Source organism: Ranitomeya variabilis, chromosome 3 (assembly GCF_051348905.1).
Source record: "Ranitomeya variabilis isolate aRanVar5 chromosome 3, aRanVar5.hap1, whole genome shotgun sequence".
Taxonomy (NCBI): Eukaryota; Metazoa; Chordata; class Amphibia; order Anura; family Dendrobatidae; genus Ranitomeya; species Ranitomeya variabilis.
In genome coordinates, this window is record NC_135234.1 from 6236979 (window position 1) to 6260027 (window position 23049).

The following is a 23049-nucleotide window of genomic DNA, read 5'->3' on the forward strand; positions in this document are numbered from 1 at the left end:
AGTGTGAAAGAAGCCTAAGAGGAATGACTCCGCAGGATGCAGCCCTGTCCTCAGCTGTTTCTCCTAATATCCTGTGTAGGGCTGAACATAAATTCAAAGCAGTGGTCCTGTCATCCGCCAGGTGCCTCATCTGCTGCAGAACCTCATATTACACATCTCATGAGGGTAGATCACAGCAGGATCAGACTTTGTAACTGTGGAGACACATAGCTCTGCACAGGACCTGTACACATAGGAGACTTATAATCCAGACTTTTTGTGCTGCTAGGAAGCAAACCAACATCCGTCCAGACCCCAGAAGGATACAAGTTGGGCGGTGAGGTGTAAATATCATGTCCAGCAGAGCGGCAGGAAGCGCAGCAGTCCTGCTGGAGACTTCTCTTTTTCTTCCGGTTTTCGCTTTTCACCATAACTTCCCCTTTTCACTTGTCAGTAAGAAGATCAGTAAAATGTGGCGTCTGTGTGTACTGTGCGTCCTACTGTCCGTGGGACAAGGTACGTGACGACATGGAGGCTTGGACTATGCACCGTCAGGTGTGAGTGTGATGTGCACATGGAGGGGCATTACTATGGGGGGCCGAGGTAGCGTCATATAAGGAGGTGAATACTATCAGTGACGGGTCACAGTCACAGCTCCTGTAAGTGTATGAGCTGAAGATGTATGTATGATGTGTATAAGGTATACATGCGCATTACCAGTCAGAAGTCCACACACCCCTGCACATGCAATGTTTCAGTGTCCTTATTGGAACGTGCACATTGTAGATTCAAACTTAAGGCATAATATGTGGAAAAGATCCAGACTAAGATACAAACAGGTTCATGGATTAGTCCTACTTCAGACAAGGACAGACACAGGTACATGAGCAGGGATCAGGACTGGGTATGTAGCCCCCAGGGTGACAGAAACATGAAAGATCAGATACATGTACAGATTCAGGGTTCAAGCCTGGGTATTCCGCTCCCAAAGTGGCAAAAAACAGGAAAGGACCTAGCAACTAGCAGTTGCACAAACACACTGAAAGAAAATGTTGTTCAGGCACCTCCCAACAGGTGGAGGTGCCGTAAGTACTAAGTGACTCACAGTAATAGGCTGAGGACACATTAGGAGTGTACACACTGTCTCTTAAGAATCAGGAAGTTCCTGCTCGTGTGCCCTAAGCTTTAAGCTAGGAAAAGGAGGACCAGGAGCTCACTGCTAGTGTTGAGACACCCCCCTAGTGTTCGAGTTCGGTTCGGTTTGGCGTGTTCAACGAATGTTCGTCAAATGTTCGACGAACACCATCGAACCCCATTGAAACCAATGGCGGGCAAACACAAACACATACAAACACATAGAAAACACCTTAAGAGGTGTCCAAAAGCTGACAAACTGCTCAGAAGACACAACAAACACATGGAAAAGTCACAACTAGTGTTGAGCAATACCGTCCAATACTTGAAAGTATCGGTATCGGAAAGTATCGGCCGATACCGGCAAAGTATCGGATCTCGCCGATACCGATACCCGATACCAATACAAGTCAATGGGACTCAAGTATTGGAAGGTATCCCTGATGGTTCCCAGGGTCTGAAGGAGAGGAAACTCTCCTTCAGGCCCTGGGATCCATATGAATGTGTAAAATAAAGAATTAAAATAAAAAATATTGATATACTCACCTCTCCGACGCAGCCTGGACCTTACCGCTGTGAACCGGCAGCCTTCTTTGCTTAAAATGAGCGCGTTCAGTACCTTCCATGACGTCACGGCTTCTGATTGGTCGCGTGCCGCTCATGTGACCGCCACGCGACCAATCAGAAGCTGTGACGTCATCCCTCAGGTCCTAAATTCCTAGAAGGGAATTTAGGACCTGAGGGATGACGTCATGGCTTGTGATTGGTCGCGTGGCGGTCACATGAGCGGCACGCGACCAATCAGAAGCCGTGACGTCATGGAAGGTGCTGAACGCGCTCATTTTAAGCAAAGCAGGCTGCCGGTTACTACCAGGGCACGTCAGAGGGTGAGTATATCCCTATTTTTTATTTTAATTCTTTATTTTTTACATGGATATGGATCCCAGGGCCTGAAGGAGAGTTTCCTCTCCTTCAGACCCTGGGAACCATACACTGGGAAATTCCGATTCCCGATACCACAAAAGTATCGGATCTCGGTATCGGAATTCCGATACCGCAAGTATCGGCCGATACCCGATACTTGCGGTATCGGAATGCTCAACACTAGTCACAACTACATATAGTCATGCGAAAAGAAAAGAGGTGGAGGAGTAAAAGGAGGAGGAGACACAGATATAGGCAGGCATGTCATGCCCTTCTAAAATCAAGAAAGGCTGGAGTAAAAATCTAAACTCACTCTACCAACACACAGACGTCATGACAAAAAAAAATCAAAAAGAAATATCTTTAGGTAGAATGGCGGCGGGTCCATTCAGAACACTTTCCTTAGAAGACGTAGTGGTACCCCCGTTGGGAGTTGTGCCAAAAAATGAACCCAATACATTCAGACTAATCCACCATTTGTCATATCCAAGGGGCAGGTCAGTAAACGACAACATCGACGTGGAACCAAGTACAGTACTATGTACTGTACCTCCTTTGACGAGGCAATCAGGCGGGTCAAGAAGTTGGGAAGGGGCACCCTAATGGCCAAAACAGACATTGAGGGGGCGTTCCGGTTACTACCTGTGCCTCCGAATAGTGTCCTCCCATTGGGCTGCTTCTGTGAAGGAGCATACTACATAGATCGCTGTTTGCCCATGGGGTGCTCCATATCCTGCTCACTATTTGAGGCGTTTAGTTGCTTCCTCGAATGTGTCGTCATGGACGTTTGTAAGGCGGCACATATTATCCATTACCTCGACGACTTCTTATGCCTGGGCCCAAAAGATTCGCCACAGTGTGAAAACACGCGGTAGTCCACCTGTGAGAAGGAGAGAGCTGGAGGGAGAGTGGACACCACAGAGCCGAGGGGTTAGATTGAGAAAGAAAGAAGGCGGTGTAGCTTGCTTCATGGGTGGGGTACGCTGCTGAGTAGCAGAAATTGCTTCTAGGCCCAAAAGGATTTCCTGGGTTAGATCAGTTAAAAATTAGTAATTAGATCAACAGGCGGTGTAGCTTTCTTCATGGGTGGGGTACGCTGCTGAGTTGCACCAAATTCTACTAGGCCCAAAAGAATTTCCTGGGCCAGATGCTGTTAAAAATAGTATTTAGATAAACAGGCGGCGTAGCTTGCTTCATGGGTGGGGTACTCTGCTGAATAGCACTAAATTCTACTAGGCCCAAAAGGATTTCCTGGGCCAGATGCCGTTACAAAATAGTAGTTAGGTAAACAGGCGGTGGGTGGCTGGGCTACTCCGCTGACGTGCAGACACTGCTCCTAGGCCCAAAACGATTTACTGGGTTAGATGCCGTAAAAATTTAGATACACAGGCGGTGTAGCTAGCTTCACAGGCGGGCTACTCAGATGACTACCAGACAATGCTACTAGCCCAAAAGGATTGGCTGAGCTAGATTACACCAAATGCTGTGACTAACACTTGCACAGCACTGGCTCAGACCTGCCTGGCAAACAGTGCTATGAACTGCTGTAACCTACCCTGAAAAAGGGCTGATATTACAACTAGTCCTGAGTCCTCCCAACTCTCTAAACCTATCTCTCTGAAAATTCCCTCCAAAAAAACACTCTTAGAATGTATAGCGCCCACGGCAGCAGCGGTGCCGTCTAACACTAAGCTGCAGCAGTGAGGAAATGGTGACGATGGGGCAAATGGCTGGTTCTCATTGGGCAAGGAGTGACATGTGACATACACAGCCAATGACACATGCCCTTGCTTGTCTGCATCACATGCACATTGCTGTGTGTGCGCACTGCTGATAGGCTGAGAGACTGCCCCGCCCCTCTGTAAATGCGGGAAAGAAAAAAAAAATGGAGATCGGCGTTATTTCAGCACAGATCTATCCCCCGCCACTATACACTGAAACAGTCCATTAACAATGATAAACAGTTTTAATGTGCAAATCAAGCTAGGCTTTTGGTGAACAAACAGTTATCGAACAGAAACTCGAACAGCCGGATTTTAAGCAAATTGTTCGAGGTCGACGAACGACTCAAACACCGCCCAAAACAGCTCGAATTTGAAATTGGTGAACAGTCCGACTCGAACACCGCTCATCTCTAATCACTGCCCACAGCTAGCAGAGGACAAGGAGCTCACTACACGGCCTGGGTTGGTGAGTACGTTGGTGTCCCTGCATGGTGGCGTGGGGAAAAGGGATCCATGCAAGGTGGCAGGCCATGGTGTTATATACTACACACCCAGCTTGCCTAAGATCCTGACAGATACAGTTCTTGCCTCTTGGCATACAAAGGGTATCACAACCAGGCTGTACTCTCTGTTGTGAATTTGGTTTTTGGGCTCCCCCGGTGGTCACTGGTGGTACTGGACTTGTGTGCTTCACTTTCTCTGTTCACCTGTTTCCATCAGCATATGGGAGTATCCTATTTAGCCTTGCTGCTCAGTTATTCTAGTGCCGGCCATCAATGTAACCAGAGCCTTTCTGTTGCATGTTCCTGCTTCTAGACTACTATCAGCTAAGTTGGACTCTTAGTCCTAAGTTTGTTTTGCATTTTTGTTCCAGTTCACAGTTATGTTATGTTTCTGTAGCTGGAAGCTCTTGTGGGCCGAAATTACCACTCCGGTGTCATGAGTTGACACATGAGTCTTAAAGTAATTTCTGGATGGTATTTTAATAGGGTTTTCAGCTGACCGTGAAGTTCCCTATTGTATCTTCTTGCTATCTAGTAAGCGGACCTCGCTTTGCTGAACCTACCTTCATACTGCGTATGTCTTTTCCTCTGAACTCACCGTCAATATATGTGGGGGGCTTCTGTCTCCTTTTTGGGGGAATTTCCCTAGAGGTAAGCCAGGTCTGTTTTTTCCTCTATTAGGGTTAGTTAGTTCTCCGGCTGGCGCTGGGCGTCTAGGGATAAAACGTAGGTACGTCACCCGGCCACTGTTAGTTGTGTGGTAGGTTTAGCTCACGGTTAGCTCGAGATTCCATCACCCAAGAGCTAGTCTGCTATTTAATTTCTCTGACGTTTCCTTGCCATTGGGAACCATGACAGTATGGCCGGCCCTAGAGTTAAAACCGTTGGCAGAAGAAAGGAGAGAAAAAGAAGTCTGCAGATTTTTTTTTTTTTTTTTTTCCTCTGAGCTTGCTCTATAGTTGACTTAGTTGCTTTCTGCTCTAATTGCAGCCTTTGTCTCTCTCTCTCCTTCTAATCCTTGAATGGCTCTGATCTCACCTGATTAAAATGGATCCTCAGAGTTTGGCTACAGGTTTGAATAATCTTGCTACGAAGGTTCAAAATTTACAGGATTTTGTTATTCATGCTCCTATATCTGAGCCTAGAATTCCTATACCAGAATTTTTCTCCGGGGATAGATCTCGTTTCCTGAATTTCAAAAATAATTGTAAATTATTTCTTTCCCTGAGATATCGCTCCGCTGGAGATCCCGCACAGCAGGTTAGGATAGTAATTTCCTTGCTGCGGGGTGACCCTCAAGACTGGGCATTTGCATTGGCACCCGGGGATCCTGCGTTGCTCAATGTGGATGCGTTTTTTCTGGCTTTGGGGTTGCTTTATGAGGAACCTAACTTAGAGATTCAGGCTGAAAAAGCCTTGATGGCCCTATCTCAAGGGCAAGATGAAGCTGAGATATACTGCCAAAAATTTCGTAAATGGTCTGTGCTTACTCAGTGGAATGAGTGCGCCCTGGCGGCGAATTTCAGAGAGGGTCTCTCTGATGCCATTAAAGATGTTATGGTGGGGTTCCCTGTACCTACAGGTCTGAATGAGTCCATGACAATGGCTATTCAGATTGATCGGCGTTTGCGGGAGCGCAAACCTGTGCACCATTTGGCGGTGTCTTCTGAGAAGGCTCCAGAAAATATGCAATGTGATAGAATTCTGTCCAGAAGCGAACGGCAGAATTTTAGGCGAAAAAATGGGTTGTGCTTCTATTGTGGTGATTCAACTCATGTTATATCAGCATGCTCTAAACGTACAAAAAAGGTTGATAAGTCTATTTCAATTGGCACTTTACAGTCTAAGTTTATTCTGTCTGTGACCTTGATTTGTTCATTATCGTCAATTACCGCGGATGCCTATGTCGACTCTGGCGCCGCTTTGAGTCTTATGGATTGGTCCTTTGCCTGGCGCTGTGGGTTTGATCTAGAGCCTCTGGAAGTTCCTATACCTCTGAAGGGTATTGACTCTACACCATTAGCTAGTAATAAACCACAATACTGGACACAAGTGACTATGCGTATAAATCCAGACCATCAGGAGACGATTCGCTTCCTTGTGTTGTACAATCTACATGATGTTTTGGTGCTCGGATTGCCATGGTTACAATCTCATAACCCAGTTCTTGACTGGAAAGCAATGTCTGTGTTAAGCTGGGGATGTCAGGGGGCTCATGGGGACGTACCTTTGGTTTCCATTTCGTCATCTATTCCCACTGAGATTCCGGAATTTTTATCTGATTATCGTGATGTTTTTGAGGAGCCTAAGCTTGGTTCACTACCTCCTCACAGAGATTGCGATTGTACCATAGATCTGATTCCGGGCAGTAAATTTCCAAAGGGTCGTTTATTTAATCTATCTGTACCTGAACATGCTGCTATGCGAGAATATATTAAGGAGTCCCTGGAAAAGGGACATATTCGTCCTTCTTCATCTCCCTTAGGAGCCGGTTTTTTCTTTGTATCTAAAAAAGATGGCTCTTTGAGACCGTGTATTGATTATCGACTCTTGAATAAAATTACAGTCAGATATCAGTATCCTCTGCCACTGCTGACTGATTTGTTTGCTCGAATAAAAGAGGCTAAGTGGTTCTCTAAGATTGATCTCCGTGGGGCGTATAATTTGGTGCGAATTAAGCAGGGGGATGAGTGGAAAACCGCATTTTAAACGCCCGAGGGCCATTTTGAGTATTTAGTAATGCCTTTTGGTCTTTCAAATGCCCCTTCAGTCTTTCAGTCCTTTATGCATGACATTTTCCGGGAATATTTGGATAAATTCATGATCGTGTATCTGGATGATGTTTTGATTTTTTCGGATGACTGGGATTCTCATGTCCAACAGGTCAGGAGGGTTTTTCAGGTTTTGCGGGCTAATTCCTTGTGTGTGAAGGGTTCTAAGTGTATTTTTGGGGTTCAAAAGATTTCTTTTTTGGGGTACATTTTTTCCCCCTCTTCCATTGAGATGGATCCTGTCAAGGTTCGGGCTATTTGTGACTGGACGCAACCTTCTTCGCTTAAGAGCCTTCAGAAATTTTTGGGCTTTGCTAATTTTTATCGTCGATTTATAACTGGTTTTTCTGATGTTGCTAAACCTTTGACTGATTTGACCAAAAAGGGTGCTGATGTTGCTGATTGGTCCCCTGCTGCTGTGGAGGCCTTTCGGGAGCTTAAGCGCCGCTTTTCTTCCGCCCCTGTGTTGCGTCAGCCCGATGTTACTCTTCCTTTTCAGGTTGAGGTCGATGCTTCTGAGATCGGAGCTGGGGCGGTCTTGTCGCAGAAAAGTTCCGACTGCTCCGTGATGAGACCTTGCGCGTTCTTTTCTCGAAAATTTTCGCCCACCGAGCGAAATTATGATATTGGTAATCGGGAGCTTTTGGCTATGAAGTGGGCTTTTGAGGAGTAGCGTCATTGGCTTGAGGGGGCTAGACATCAGGTGGTGGTATTGACCGATCACAAGAATTTGATTTATCTTGAGTCTGCCAGGCGCCTGAATCCTAGACAGGCGCGCTGGTCGTTGTTTTTCTCTCGGTTTAATTTTGTGGTCTCATACTTACCAGGTTCTAAAAATGTGAAGGCAGATGCCCTTTCTAGGAGTTTTGAGCCTGATTTCCCTGGTGATTCTGAACCTACAGGTATCCTTAAGGATGGGGTGATATTATCTGCTGTTTCCCCAGACCTGCGACGGGCTTTGCAGGAGTTTCAGGCGGATAGACCTGATCGTTGCCCGCCTGGTAGACTGTTTGTTCCTGATGTTTGGACCAGTAGAGTCATCTCGGAGGTTCATTCTTCTGCGTTGGCAGGTCATCCCGGGATCTTTGGTACCAGGGATTTGGTGGCTAGGTCCTTCTGGTGGCCTTCTCTGTCTCGAGATGTACGAGTTTTTGTGCAGTCTTGTGATGTTTGTGCTCGGGCCAAACCTTGTTGTTCTCGGGCTAGCGGATTGTTGTTATCTTTGCCCATTCCAAAGAGGCCTTGGACTCACATCTCTATGGATTTTATTTCTGATCTCCCTGTTTCTCAGAAAATGTCTGTCATCTGGGTGGTGTGTGACCGTTTTTCAAAGATGGTTCATTTGGTGCCCTTGCCTAAGTTGCCGTCCTCTTCCGAGTTGGTTCCTCTGTTTTTTCAAAATGTGGTTCGCTTGCATGGTATTCCGGAGAATATCGTTTCTGACAGGGGGACCCAGTTCGTGTCTAGATTTTGGCGGGCGTTCTGTGCTAGGATGAGCATTGATTTGTCTTTTTCGTCTGCGTTCCATCCTCAGACTAATGGCCAGACTGAGCGAACTAATCAGACCTTGGAGACTTATTTGAGGTGTTTTGTGTCTGCGGATCAGGATGACTGGGTTGCCTTTTTGCCGTTGGCGGAGTTTGCCCTCAATAATCAGGCTAGTTCTGCCACTTTGGTTTCTCCTTTCTTTTGCAATTCGGGGTTTCATCCTCGCTTTTCTTCTGGTCAGGTGGAGTCTTCGGATTGTCCTGGAGTGGATACTGTGGTGGATAGGTTGCATCGGATTTGGGGACAGGTGGTGGACAATTTGGAGTTGTCCCAGGAGAAGACTCGGCATTTTGCTAACCGCCGTCGTCGTGTTGGTCCTCGTCTTCGTGTTGGGGACTTGGTGTGGTTGTCTTCTCGTTTTGTCCCTATGAGGGTTTCTTCTCCTAAGTTTAAGCCTCGGTTCATCGGCCCGTATAAGATTTTGGAGATTCTTAACCCTGTGTCCTTTCGATTGGACCTCCCGGCATCTTTTTCTATCCATAATGTCTTCCATCGGTCATTATTGCGCAGGCATGAGGTACCGGTTGTGCCTTCCGTTGAGCCTCCCGCTCCGGTGTTGGTTGAGGGTGAATTGGAGTACGTTGTGGAGAAGATCTTGGACTCCCGTGTTTCCAGACGGAAACTTCAGTATCTGGTCAAGTGGAAGGGCTACGGTCAGGAGGATAATTCTTGGGTGACAGCCTCTGATGTTCATGCCTCTGATTTGGTCCGTGCCTTTCATAGGGCTCATCCTGATCGCCCTGGTGGTTCTTGTGAGGGTTCGGTGCCTCCTCCTTGAGGGGGGGGGGTACAGTTGTGAATTTGGTTTTTGGGCTCCCCCGGTGGTCACTGGTGGTACTGGACTTGTGTGCTTCACTTTCTCTGTTCACCTGTTTCCATCAGGATATGGGAGTATCCTATTTAGCCTTGCTGCTCAGTTATTCTAGTGCCGGCCATCAATGTAACCAGAGCCTTTCTGTTGCATGTTCCTGCTTCTAGACTACTATCAGCTAAGTTGGACTCTTAGTCCTAAGTTTGTTTGCATTTTTGTTCCAGTTCACAGTTATGTTATGTTTCTGTAGCTGGAAGCTCTTGTGGGCCGAAATTACCACTCCGGTGTCATGAGTTGACACATGAGTCTTAAAGTAATTTCTGGATGGTATTTTAATAGGGTTTTCAGCTGACCGTGAAGTTCCCTATTGTATCTTCTTGCTATCTAGTAAGCGGATCTCGCTTTGCTGAACCTACCTTCATACTGCGTATGTCTTTTCCTCTGAACTCACCGTCAATATATGTGGGGGGCTTCTGTCTCCTTTTTGGGGGAATTTCCCTAGAGGTAAGCCAGGTCTGTTTTTTCCTCTATTAGGGTTAGTTAGTTCTCCGGCTGGCGCTGGGCGTCTAGGGATAAAACGTAGGTACGTCACCCGGCCACTGTTAGTTGTGTGGTAGGTTTAGCTCACGGTCAGTTCGAGATTCCATCACCCAAGAGCTAGTCTGTAGTTTAAGTTCTCTGACGTTTCCTTGCCATTGGGAACCATGACAACTCTCCCTCTTCAAGGTTGTGGGCACATTTTGGGCTGCAAGAAACATGCTTATTAAATTGTAGATTTAATATACTAAAGGTACAGTGCCTATAAAATGTAATGAAATGTTGCATTTTTATTGAGCCAAGTGATGTCCCTGGTGTGGACTGGAGACGGCCTATCTACGCAGAGGCAATTATCTTCACCAGCTTGTCAGCATCTGTTTGTTAATGAGGAACCAGACCTCCAGAACTCACACTTTGCACTGACGAGGGGCAGTACCCCGAAACACAGTGTATGCAAATTGAGATTCTGCTTTGGCTATTATCCTATGTCATGTGATAAGGCTCGTTAAGGGGTCAACATTGATTTGTAGGATTGCTACTTCCAATAGGTGGCACTATAGGCCCCGTCACACATAGCGAGATCGCTAGCGAGATCGCTGCTGAGTCACTAGTTTTGTGACGCAACAGCGACCTCAGTAGCGATCTCGCTATGTGTGACACGTACCAGCGATCAGGCCCCTGCTGTGAGATCGCTGGTCGTGTCGGAATGGCCTGGGCCGTTTTTTGGTCGTTGAGGTCCCGCTGACATCGCTGAATCGGTGTGTGTGACACCGATCCAGCGATGTCTTCACTGGTAACCAGGGTAAACATCGGGTTACTAAGCGCAGGGCCGCGCTTAGTAACCCGATGTTTACCGTGGTTACCAGCGTAAAAGTAAAAAAAAAAAACCCGTACATACTCACCATCTGATGTCCGTCAGATCCCTTGCCGTCTGCTTCCCACACTGACTGAGCGCCGCAAAGTGAAAGTGAAAGTACAGCACAGCGGTGACGTCACCGCTGCGCTCTGCTCTCACTGTACGGCGGCACTCAGTAAGAGCAGGAAGCAGACGGCAAGGGACCTGACGGACATCAGATGGTGAGTATGTGCGGTTTGTTTTTTTTTACTTTTACGCTGGTAACCACGGTAAACATCGGGTTACTAAGCGCGGCCCTGCGCTTAGTAACCCGATGTTTACCCTGGTTACCCGGGTGCTGCAGGGGGACTTCGGCATCGTTGAAGACAGTTTCAACGATGCCGAAGTCGTTCCCATGATCGTTGGTCGTTGGAGAGAGCTGTCTGTGTGACAGCTCCCCAGCGACCACACAGCGACTTACCAACGATCACGGCCAGGTCGTATCGCTGGTCGTGATCGTTGGTAAATCGCTATGTGTGACGGGGCCTTATAGTTCTAGTTCTCTTCCTCTCTGAAGAGACAATTTGCATAATTAGCATATTTCCCAGAGGAGCATTGCGACTTTAGGTCTCCTCATCTAGGCATGCTTAGCATGTCAATCTCCGCAAGGAGAAACGATACTTCTTGGATATTAATGAGGAAGCACACAAAAGTGAGAACATTTGGTTTTCCTGTGAGTGTCCATTCCTTGCTGATAAAAACAAACGGTAAAGCTGGAGAGACAAAAACGCAAATAGGGTCTTATCTGATAGCCAAGTGGTATAAGATGTTATAGGTATGCTTTCCTGATAGGGCTGTGACAGTCAAAACACCTATAGAAACAAGTAATGGCTGCAGCAGGACCACCAATGAGACACAATGCAATGAATGAGGAATAAGGTGGTTCAGGGTATGTTTCTACCTTCAGGATGGCCGGCGGTTTGGACGGAGTGGCAAACCCGCTCCGCCCTAAGGCCCGCCCCCTTCTGTGACGTGATGATGCCGGATGTGTTCATTGCACACATCCGGCATCATCGCACCCCACACATAGGGCCCTGTGATTTACCTTGCGGCGGCGCAGCGTCGCCGCAAGGTACGCGGACATGCTGCGATCTTAAAAGACGCGCAGCATGTCCGGAATCACAGGGCCGCCAGGTGCGTGTTAGCACGCATAGTGGAGACGGGATTTGATAAAATCCCCTCCACTATGCTGTAACATCTGGACGCTGCGTGTTTGACGCTGCGGCTATGCGCAGAGTCAAACACGCAGCGTTTCCTGAACGTGGACACATACCCTCAAAGTCCGAGCTTCCCAAGGATCCAAAAATGCCATCACACATGGAGGTGAAGCATGAATGTGTAGCGCCCCAGAGTCCTGGTCGTTGCAGTACTGTGGCTCCGCCACTAAGGGGAGCTGTGGTACGTCCGATGGCACTGAAGGAGTTCATCTGATCAGGTATCACAGACACCAATACATTTCACCGCCGGGCCACCAGGGGGAGCTAAGGGTTCTATTCACTAGGCCACTCCCCACCATTGTGGGTAAACTGGGGGTCAGGCAGGAAGTTAGTCAGAAAGCTGACTGGGTTGGAACCAGGCAACACCTTGTGGCAGAGGGTGTTGCGGGAGAAGATTCGGTAGGGTCTCTGTCAGGGGTGGGATCCTGACAGAGGCTTGGCAACTTGAGCGAACGTAACGGGACCGTGCCTGCTCAGTATAGCGGCGGTGCCCAAGGAGGGATTGGAAGCGAGATAGATTGTGCTGAGTGAGAAACGAGATCAAAGCAACAAGGAGAATACCAGTAGGGGTCATGCTGTAAGACCGAGGCAACATCCTACTGAGGCGCACAACCGGTGGCCGGAACGCCGAGGGAGTATTACATTATTCAGCTTCACGCAATACTCTGAACCAATGGCAGGACAGTCAGTCTAAGGCGGGCTGTCTCAACTACATCACCTATGCAGTCTTGGGGGGCAACTTGTGGAGAGGGGCGACTCTAGGGTCCCGGAAGAGCTCCGAGCCTACCCGTCATACGGGTGCCGTCCCAACCGTAACATCAGGGAGGGACGGAGGATTAGCAGAACATCATCTAATCGAGTTGTGAGGGAACTTAAGAAACGGACACAACAGTTGTGGGGACTTTCCGTAAGCACAGCAGGGAAGGACCGCAACACACAGCGCTAGGAGGTAGGCGCAGATTTCCACCTGTTAAGAGAACTCTGGAGGTGCCATTGGACCGGCCGGACTTGCGCAGCCTGGTTATCCGGATTCCGGACTGAGGACCCAGAGATCTTCAGTAAAGAGGTAAAGAGACTGCAACTTGGTGTCCTCGTTATTTACTGCACCGCACCACCACAGCCTCACCATCACCATCATTCATCATACCTATCACTGTACGCCCCTCAGCAGGGTCACGGACCGGGCCTAGCCACCGTGACAACTCCAGAGCAGAGACTCAGAGGCCCGGTACCGGGTACCCCTCGGCCCTGCGGCAGTGGGGGCGCTACAACTTGGCGTCACGAACAGGATCTACTTAAGCCTGAGGAATCAGGTCATGTGTGCCTTGGAACTGTGATTAATTGTGCTTGGACTGTGCTTTATTGAGAGGATTGTGTATTGTCGTTTGCCGCCAGAAGTTCCCGCCAAAAACCGCCGCCATTGCTACACCAAAGAAGAAGGAGGGCGTGCCATGGGAGGAGACTACCAAAGTGGCGCCAGAATCGGCAACCGCCCCCTGCGCCTCTTGCTGCAAAGCGAAGACCTGCCTCAAAGCAGAGGACCACCCCTTGATTTGCAAGAGCGGGAAGCGGGTGACGGAGAAGCTCGACCCCAGAGAAATGGCGGAGCCAGATGCATGCACTGCCACCGACTATCAGGCAGTGATGATGAACAGCAAGTGCCTGAACGAGGAAGGAGCAATCCCGGCTTGCCCTTATCCACCAGAGGCGGACCCACGTCCACCGCAGTGGAAGGACCTGAATTCCTTAGAACCGGCAGCGGAGCTGAGCTCACCTATCCCGACCTCGGAGCTAGCGGAGGAGGAACCATGGTGGGCGGAGCCGCATCCGGGGACCGCATTGGAGGAGCCGCGGTCCGGGCTGCAGCCGACTCCAGCGTCCTCGTTAGTGGACCGGATCGACATCGGTGGAGTCACATCAGGCGCAGGTATGGAAGGCGCCCCTGCTCCCCCGCTCGATCCCGCTCCCGCGACTGGCCCTCACCCCAGTAAAAGCCGTTGCCTCGCGGCAGAGCTAGTGGTGTTACCCCCCGACACCATGGGGAAGTTAGTACCACCGCTGCCGACTAGAATGGGGGAACCCATAGACGTGGGCCCAGATGGGGTCATCCTCCAGTGGGACACCCCCCGGGTTGGGCCAGATGGAGTTCGGGAGGAAGGATTCACCCTTGCTGTGCTTACCTGGGAACAATACAAACAATGCTTGATCCTGCATTGGAAAAGGCAAAAAGAGGCAGAGCTGACTGACCCACCGAGGGTACAACAATCGCCTCTTGCATGTGATGACAGGAACACGGTAAAGCGGGGCACTGTATTGGCCTTCCACCCGAAGAGGGGATGGGGCTCCGTACAGGAACCGGGGCTACTAACTGACGTCTTCGTTACCAGTTGCAACGTGAAGACTCCCTGCTGCGGCCGAAGTGGTGATCCATTGCAAAAGGGGGATCAGGTGACTTACAACCGTCATCGGAATGCGTACGGATGGTATGCCCGGAACGTGCGCTGCTGTGAGCCTGGGAGAGTGTCATCTGTTGCTTCAACCACGATGGAACCAGACGTGACGGATCTTACCAATATTGCCGCCGTACGTCTCATTGCAGCGACTGAGCTGGCGGCTAGAGTCCGCCTTCAGGTCCAGACATCAGGAGGTCTGACTGCACCAGGGAAATCCACCAGTAACACTGGTGCGACATCAGCTGCTGACCTAGGATCAAAGCCTGTACAGTCGGAAGGTGCCCACTTCCGGCTGATGTCTTGTGATTTACTATGAGGATAAACCTCGATACCACGAGAGTGTAAATAGTTACTGTTCTACTGTTTTGCTGCTAAACCCGTCTAGGGTTAACTCTTAAAGGGATCCCTTTGTTGACCCGGGATCGCTATTGTTTTGTTTGCTTTTTCTAAGTTTTTGCACAAGTTTCCAGAACTGCCGCAATCATGAACAGTGCATGGTTCTCAACAGAAGGAAAAATGTTATGTTCTATACTGTGTATAGTGGTTGAAAAGACAGAAGGCTCGGGCTGAAAGGAGCGGTCCTGTCAGAAAGGAGAGGCAGTAGGTCTGGCGCCGTTAGGACAGGCGGTCCTGCAGATTTAAAGAAGGAGAATGTAAAAGTTAAATTGCCTTATAATGTGATTATAAGAAGGTCTTTAGTGGATTCGGAGTGTACGTCCTTAAAGGCAATGTTAAATTATTGTTCAAGAATTTGTACTAAGTAGAATACCCGGTTGGGTAAGAAAAGTTATTTATAGCATGTTGCTATGATATTTAACCATGTTTGTAACGTTCAAGTGTCCTCACTTCCCATAAAGGGAAGCTCTGTTCAAGTATACTTATTGTTATTTGCACTCAACAAAATTGTATGTCTTTTTGCTAACCTGTATTGTCGTTTTCTTCCCAGTCCAGGAGTACTGGATTTAACCGGGGGGGAGTGCAGCGCCCCAGAGTCCTGGTCGTTGCAGTACTGTGGCTCCGCCACTAAGGGGAGCTGTGGTACGTCCGATGGCACTGAAGGAGTTCATCTGATCAGGTATCACAGACACCAATACATTTCACCGCCGGGCCACCAGGGGGAGCTAAGGGTTCTATTCACTAGGCCACTCCCCACCATTGTGGGTAAACTGGGGGTCAGGCAGGAAGTTAGTCAGAAAGCTGACTGGGTTGGAACCTGGCAACACCTTGTGGCAGAGGGTGTTGCGGGAGAAGATTCGGTAGGGTCTCTGTCAGGGGTGGGATCCTGACAGAGGCTTGGCAACTTGAGCGAACGTAACGGGACCGTGCCTGCTCAGTATAGCGGCGGTGCCCAAGGAGGGATTGGAAGCGAGATAGATTGTGCTGAGTGAGAAACGAGATCAAAGCAACAAGGAGAATACCAGTAGGGGTCATGCTGTAAGACCGAGGCAACATCCTACTGAGGCGCACAACCGGCGGCCGGAACGCCGAGGGAGTATTACATTATTCAGCTTCACGCAATACTCTGAACCAACGGCAGGACAGTCAGTCTAAGGCGGGCTGTCTCAACTACATCACCTATGCAGTCTTGGGGGGCAACTTGTGGAGAGGGGCGACTCTAGGGTCCTGGAAGAGCTCCGAGCCTACCCGTCATACGGGTGCCGTCCCAACCGTAACATCAGGGAGGGACGGAGGATTAGCAGAACATCATCTAATCGAGTTGTGAGGGAACTTAAGAAACAGACACAACAGTTGTGGGGACTTTCCGTAAGCACAGCAGGGAAGGACCGCAACACACAGCGCTAGGAGGTAGGCGCAGATTTCCACCTGTTAAGAGAACTCTGGAGGTGCCATTGGACCGGCCGGACTTGCACAGCCTGGTTATCCGGATTCCGGACTGAGGACCCAGAAATCTTCAGTAAAGAGGTAAAGAGACTGCAACTTGGTGTCCTCGTTATTTACTGCACCGCACCACCACAGCGTCACCATCACCATCAATCATCATACCTATCACTGTACGCCCCTCAGCAGGGTCACGGACCGGGTCTAGCCACTGTGACAACCCCAGAGCAGAGACTCACAGGCCCGGTACCGGGTACCCCTCGGCCCTGCGGCGGTGGGGGCGCTACAACTGCGGTTTATTTGTCAACACATTTCAAGGTTTCCAAACCACTTCATCAGGACCAAACCACAAAGACTCCTTGCTGATGTGATTATCTCCATACTTATGATGCTTAGTGCAACTGTGCCACCCTCAGTTTGTCTTCATGGACCATAATGCAAACCCTCAATTAGCATTCCTTGTCCTGCATCTGGTGGTGTATCTCTGCTTTGTTGCTGTCTGCAGGGGGCCGCCCCGATATACAGCCCTGCAGACTGGCAGGAGGCAGAATGTCAGGGACCTTCTTTCAGGTCTTGAATTAAATGTAAGTGTTGTTTAAGAGGCTGGGTGTGAAGACCTCTGCCCACCCGGGAGGGCTGATCCCAAAAGACAAGCAGAAAGGGAAATACACATTTTTGTGGTTGTGTGCTGTGTCTTGGAAGAGCGAGGATCTGCTGCTGTGACCAGATCCTGGTACCACTGTATGAACTATAGTCGTCTGTAGATCGACTGCTATGTACCGTTGTCACCCACTTTGGTTACTTTGCTGAATTTGTGGAGTTACTCTAAGGATCAGTGTTTTATATTCCTTGGTGTTGGATTACCGGGTGGTGCCTCCAGATTGGTTCCTGTTGCTGTGTTACAGACTTTGGAGAATTATATCCATGTTTGGTGGAATATTCTTCTAGTGACACAATAAGGTTGCTGTATTGTTCTCCAGTCTGCTGTATGTGCTCTGTCACACACTGTTGTCCTTAAGTACCCAATGTTCACCATCCCAGGAGACCACCACCTCATCTTTTTACAAGTGCGAATTTGACTCCAGTTACTCCAACCTCGCCTTCTGGAATGTGGCTGGCAGGGAAAATAGTAGAACATACAGCTTATGGTTGTGGGCATCCCAGGCATCTGTGGGCTACATGCCCAACTATCCAGTGGAGGAGTCACCCTCAACCCCACAACGACCTCACACACCTACAGATGGATATCAGACTCCAGGTTCGCTTACCTCCTTCCCCACAATGCAAACGGGAATGTTATGCAAACGGGAGTGCAACACGGATGTTATGCATATGGGCAGCTTGGGCACATGCAAGCTACCTGCCCTGCTGATCGATTGAGGAATGACCCTGCACCATGTCGGTCTATTACTTATCTACAGCCAAATACAATGGAGGAAGAGTTGACTGTTGATTTGCCTAATGACTCAGACACCCATGTGTGACCACTAAGGGTTTATGGGATGCAGGATACAGTCATGAGTTTATTTAATCATTACAGAAAGCACTTAGAGGAGGTCATGATGGCCGGTCAGAGAGTTCTTAGTTTATGTGACTGTGATATTTCTCACCAGAGAATAATAGAATCCTAGAATGTTAGAGTTGGTAGGGACCTCCAGGGCCATAATATCCAACCCCCTGCTCAAAGCAGAAGTCACTAAACCATCTCAGACAGATGTCTGTCCAGCCCGTTTTAAGACTTCCATTGAAGGAGAACTCACTACCTCTCGTGGCCGCCTGTTCCACTCATTGATCACCCTCACTGTCAAAACGTTTTTTCTAATATCTAATCTGTATCTTCTCCCTTTCAGTTTCTTTCCATTGCTTCTCGTGTTTCCATGTGTAGATGAGCATAATGGTGATCCTTCTACGCTGTGACAACCCTTCAGATACAGTGCCTTGCGAAAGTATTCGGCCCCCTGGACCTTTTCCACCTTTTCCCACATATCATGCTTCAAACATGAAGATACCAAATGTAAATTTTTGGTGAAGAATCAACAAGTGGAACACAATTGTGAAGTTGAACAAAATGTATTGGTTATTTTACATTTTTGTGGAAATTTAAAAACTGAAAAGTGAGGCGTGCAATATTATTCGGCCCCTGTAACTTAATACTTTGTTGCGCCACCTTTTGCTGTGATTACAAGTCTCTTGGGGTATGTCTCTATCAGTTTTGTACATCGTAAGACTGAAATTCTTGTCCATTCTTCCTTGGCAAACAGCTCGAGCTCAGTGAGGTTTGATGGAGATCGTTTGTGAACAGCAGTTTTCAGCTCTTTCCACAGATTCTCGATTGGATTGAGGTCTGGACTTTGACTTGGCCATTCTAACACCTGGATACGTTTATTTGTGAATCATTCCATTGTAGATTTTGCTTTATGTTTGGGATCATTGTCTTGTTGGAAGATAAATCTCCGTCCCAGTCTCAGGTCTTTTGCAGACTCCAACAGGTTTTCTTCAAGAATGGTCCTGTATTTGGCTCCATCCATCTTCCCATCAATTTTAACCATCTTCCCTTTTCCTGCTGAAGAAAAGCAGGCCCAAACCATGATGCTGTCACCACCATGTTTGACAGTGGGGATGGTGTGTTCAGGGTGATGAGCTGTGTTGCCTTTACTCCAAACATATCTTTTGGCATTGTTGACAAAAAGTTCGATTTTGGTTTCATCTGACCAGAGCACCTTCTTCCACATGTTTGGTGTCTCCCAGGTGGCTTGTTGCAAGCTTTAAATGACACTTTTTATGGATATCTTTGAGAAATGGCTTTCTTCTTGCCACTCTTCCATAAAGGCCAGATTTGTGCAGTGTACGACTGATTGTTGTCCTATGGACAGACTGTCCCACCTCAGCTGTAGATCTCTGCAGCTCATCCACAGTGATCATGGGCCTCTTGGCTGCATCTCTGATCAGTCTTCTCCTTGTCTGAGATGAAAGTTTAGAGGGACGGCTGGGTCTTGGTAGATTTGCGGTGGTATGATACTCCTTCCATTTCAATATGATCGCTTGCACAGTGCTCCTTGGTATGGTTAAAGTTTTGGAAATCATTTTGTATCCAAATTCGGCTTTAAACTTCTCACGGACCTGCCTGTTGTGATCCTTGGTCTTCATGATGCTCTCTGTGCTTCAAATAGAACCCTGAGACTATCACAGAGCAGGTGAAAGATAGCCGTAGGCACTACTATTGATGGTGGTGCACAAGTTGGTGCCCAAACCGTATACTATTTAGATAAACTTGGCACACACACGTGATGAGATGCTTGTGAGAATATTTAATTTTAAGGAGAGTACATACACTAGACGTTTCGGTCATAGACCTTCATCAATGTACCTCTCTTAGAGATATGTATGTTTACTGGATTTAAGGAGATTTTAACCCCCTCTGAGTGTCAGGATCAGCTTAGAAAACAAGCCATATATGGCGCAGAGGAGTATGGTCCTGGGCGCGGCATCCATCAGGACGAGCGGTGGATGCCGCGTCCAGGACCATACTCCTCTGCGCCATATATGGCTTGTTTTCTAAGCTGATCCTGACACTCAGAGGGGGTTAAAATCTCCTTAAATCCAGTAAACATACTTATCTCTAAGAGAGGTACATTGATGAAGGTCTATGACTGAAACGTCTAGTGTATGTACTCTCCTTAAAATTAAATATTCTCACAAGCATCTCATCACATGTGTGTGCCAAGTTTATCTAAATATCACAGAGCAGGAGCATTTATACGGAGACTTGATTACACACAGGTGGATTATATTTATCATCATTAGGCATTTAGGACAACATTGGATCATTCAGAGATCCACAATGAACTTCTGGAGGGAGTTTGCTGCACTGAAAGTAAAGGGGCCGAATAATATTGCACGCCCCACTTTTCAGTTTTTAAATTTCCACAAAAATGTAAAATAACCAATAAATTTCGTTCAACTTCACAATTGTGTTCCACTTGTTGTTGTTTCTTCACCAAAAATTTACATTTGGTATCTTCATGTTTGAAGCATGACATGTGGGAAAAGGTTGAAAAGTTCCAGGGGGCCGAATACTTTCTCAAGGCACTGAATTTGTAGACAGCTATTAAGTCACCTCTTAGCCTTCTTTTTTGCAGCTAAACATTCCCAAATCTTGTAACCGTTCCTCGTAGGACATACTTTGCAGTCCGCTCACTTTCCTGGCCGCTAATCTCTAATCCCAGAGTGGTTTGAATGGAGGCAATAGAGCAAGAACCGGGGATTATCATTCAGTTAGTTGCAGGCAAATGGGCGAATATTCCTAAAGTGAGTGTGAAGTTGGACTTTGGTTTTGGGGCTAAGGAATGTGTGGTCGGGGTGATGAGTGACCTGCCTGCAGATATTCTCTTAGGAAACAATGTGGGAGATCTATAATGCTGCAGTGGGTGCAGGAAGTAGAATATAAGCTAAAGGGAAAGCAAAAATCATCATTCAATCATTCAACTTTACCTTACAGTATCAATGGGAGCAAACATCAAAGTGCTAATAGATTGTCCAGGCAGGAGGAGCAGTGAGCCATGTGAGCTCTATCTACATGTCCAGAACTTGAGGAGGGAAGTGGCTGTAACAGTGTGTCACCCCCAGGCAGCCCCCATGGACCATAAGGCCATCGGGCCCTCCATTAGCATTCCATATCTTGCATCTGGTGTGTTGGGGGAATCTGTGTCTTTGCTCCTCTCTTCTCTGATATACAGCCCTGCAGACTGGATGAATTCAAGACTTTTTGGCCCTCTCCCATGCCTTGAAATAAATAAAACTGATGTTTAAGGGGCTGGGGTGTGAGTACCTCTGTCCAAACAGGTGGCTGATCCCAAGAGGGAGGTAGAAAGGGAAAGACACATGTTTGGGGGTTGTTGTTGTTATTGGTGCAGTATTTTGGGAGGGCGAGAATCCGCTGCTGATACCAGGTCCTGGTACCAGTGTGTGGACTATAGGAGGGTGAGGATCATCTGCCTCATGCTATTGTTACTCTGCTTGATTTGGGGTGCTATTGTGGCACCCCAGGAGTTCGGGTACCACAGTAGTGCTGCCATCCTCTCGGGGAGGGTAGTGCTATGTCTGGAGACAAGTGGGATTCCCTTTGGTAGGTTAACACACACACAACACCTTCCAAGGCCAGGCCAGGAGGGGGAGCTCCAAACCCTGTTTTAGAGCAGCTTCCCTAGGTAAAGGTCCTGGTTTGGAGGAGGAGCTAGATCAGTGAGTGCAGACAGTCTGTGTGCGAGGACAGACAGGGATGGAGCACAGTGGAAATACAGGACTCCAAGAGGCCACTAGGAAGGCCTCCACGGAGTCAGTGCGTAGCAGCCGGGTACCGGGAGCCCGAGGCTTATGTGGATTATAATACACAGAGCAGAACCGGAGGGCATTGAATTACAGGGACCTTGCCCATATTTACCTGTGGCACAGCAGCATCTTGGAGCCTGGAGTCACCGTGAAAGGACCCCAGTAGGCACGGCTCAAGCTGCCTGCCATACAGGTACCTGTCTCAGGACAGGAGAACGAATAAGGACCTTGTTTGAGACACTTAGTGGCAGCAGGGACCTCAGAGACAGTGAGCGCGGAATGGAAGGCCCCTACCTGACCTACCCCAGGGACCCCGCTTGTCTCTGGACTGCACGGACTCCTGACCAATCTGTTGCTGGTACCCTGGACTGTGGCCTGTCACCCACAAGTAAACCAGGTAAAGACTTCTCACTTGTCTCCTCCATTTATTCACCAGCTACACCATCTACGCCACACACCATAGGACCCCAGGGGACCCCGCTTCACCTGTGGGAAGTGTAACATCTGGGCTGCCGCAACATCCCCCGGTGACCCCTTTAATGCAGCGTCGGTCCCTCTACTGACCGAACTCCACAGGTGGCGTCACGACAAACTTTGAACATTTAACCCCCTTTAACGTTGATGCCCAGGGCCACGGACCGGGTCGCAGCCACCATGACATCCCCCTTTGCGACCGGACCCGGTACCGAGTACCCAACTGCCCTGTGGGCACGTCACTATTCTAATGACCAATGTTTTATTTTGGCATCGGATCACCTGGTGGCGTCCCTGGATTTGTTCCTTTTTGTTGTGATAGTCTCTGGAGAATTATATACAGTATTTGTTTGGTGGAATATTCTCCAAGTGATAGAATACAATTTATTTAATTGCTCATTGTTCCACTATCCTTTCCTGCTTTTTTTTTACAATTATACAGAGATATTGGATTTTTATTAGCCTAATCATAATACAGAGGATACGTTCATCAGTGTTACCGGACTCAGAAAACGCAAAGTGACAGCACCTCAGATAACAGCCCTTATATAACAGCCACTACAGAGGACTACAGACAAGAAAAAGCCACTACTGAGGACCACAAACAAGAAGAAGCCACTAGTGAGGACTGCAAACAAGAAGAAGCCACTACTAATGACAGAAAGCAAGCAGAAGCCATTACTGAGGACAGAAACAAGAAAAAGCCACTACATAGGACCACAGGCAAGAAAAAGCCACTACAGAGGACCGCAGACAAGAAAAAGCCACTACAGAGGACTATAGACAAGAAAAAGCCACTACTGAGGACCACAAACAAGAAGAAGCCACTAGTGAGGACTGCAAACAAGAAGAAGCCACTAGTGAGGACCACAAACAAGAAGAAGCCACTACTAAGGACGGAAAGCAAGCAGA

General features: G+C 48.2%; 1 protein-coding gene across 6 annotated transcripts in view; it reads left to right on the forward strand.

The window, feature by feature from the left end:
• The first annotated feature begins 341 nt into the window (after nt 1–341).
• LOC143814903 (uncharacterized) overlaps nt 342–23049 on the forward strand; it is a 196892-nt gene continuing 174184 nt past the window's right edge. For 4 of the 6 annotated variants that reach the window (XM_077293579.1, XM_077293580.1, XM_077293578.1 and 1 more), the window contains exon 1: nt 342–495. In XM_077293579.1, the coding sequence (XP_077149694.1) occupies nt 450–495 (46 nt within the window). In that variant the 5' untranslated portion in view covers nt 342–449. Of the gene's footprint in view, nt 496–15547; nt 15572–23049 lie in introns of those variants that run through there. The other 2 variants (XM_077293576.1, XM_077293581.1) reach the window with 2 other exon arrangements.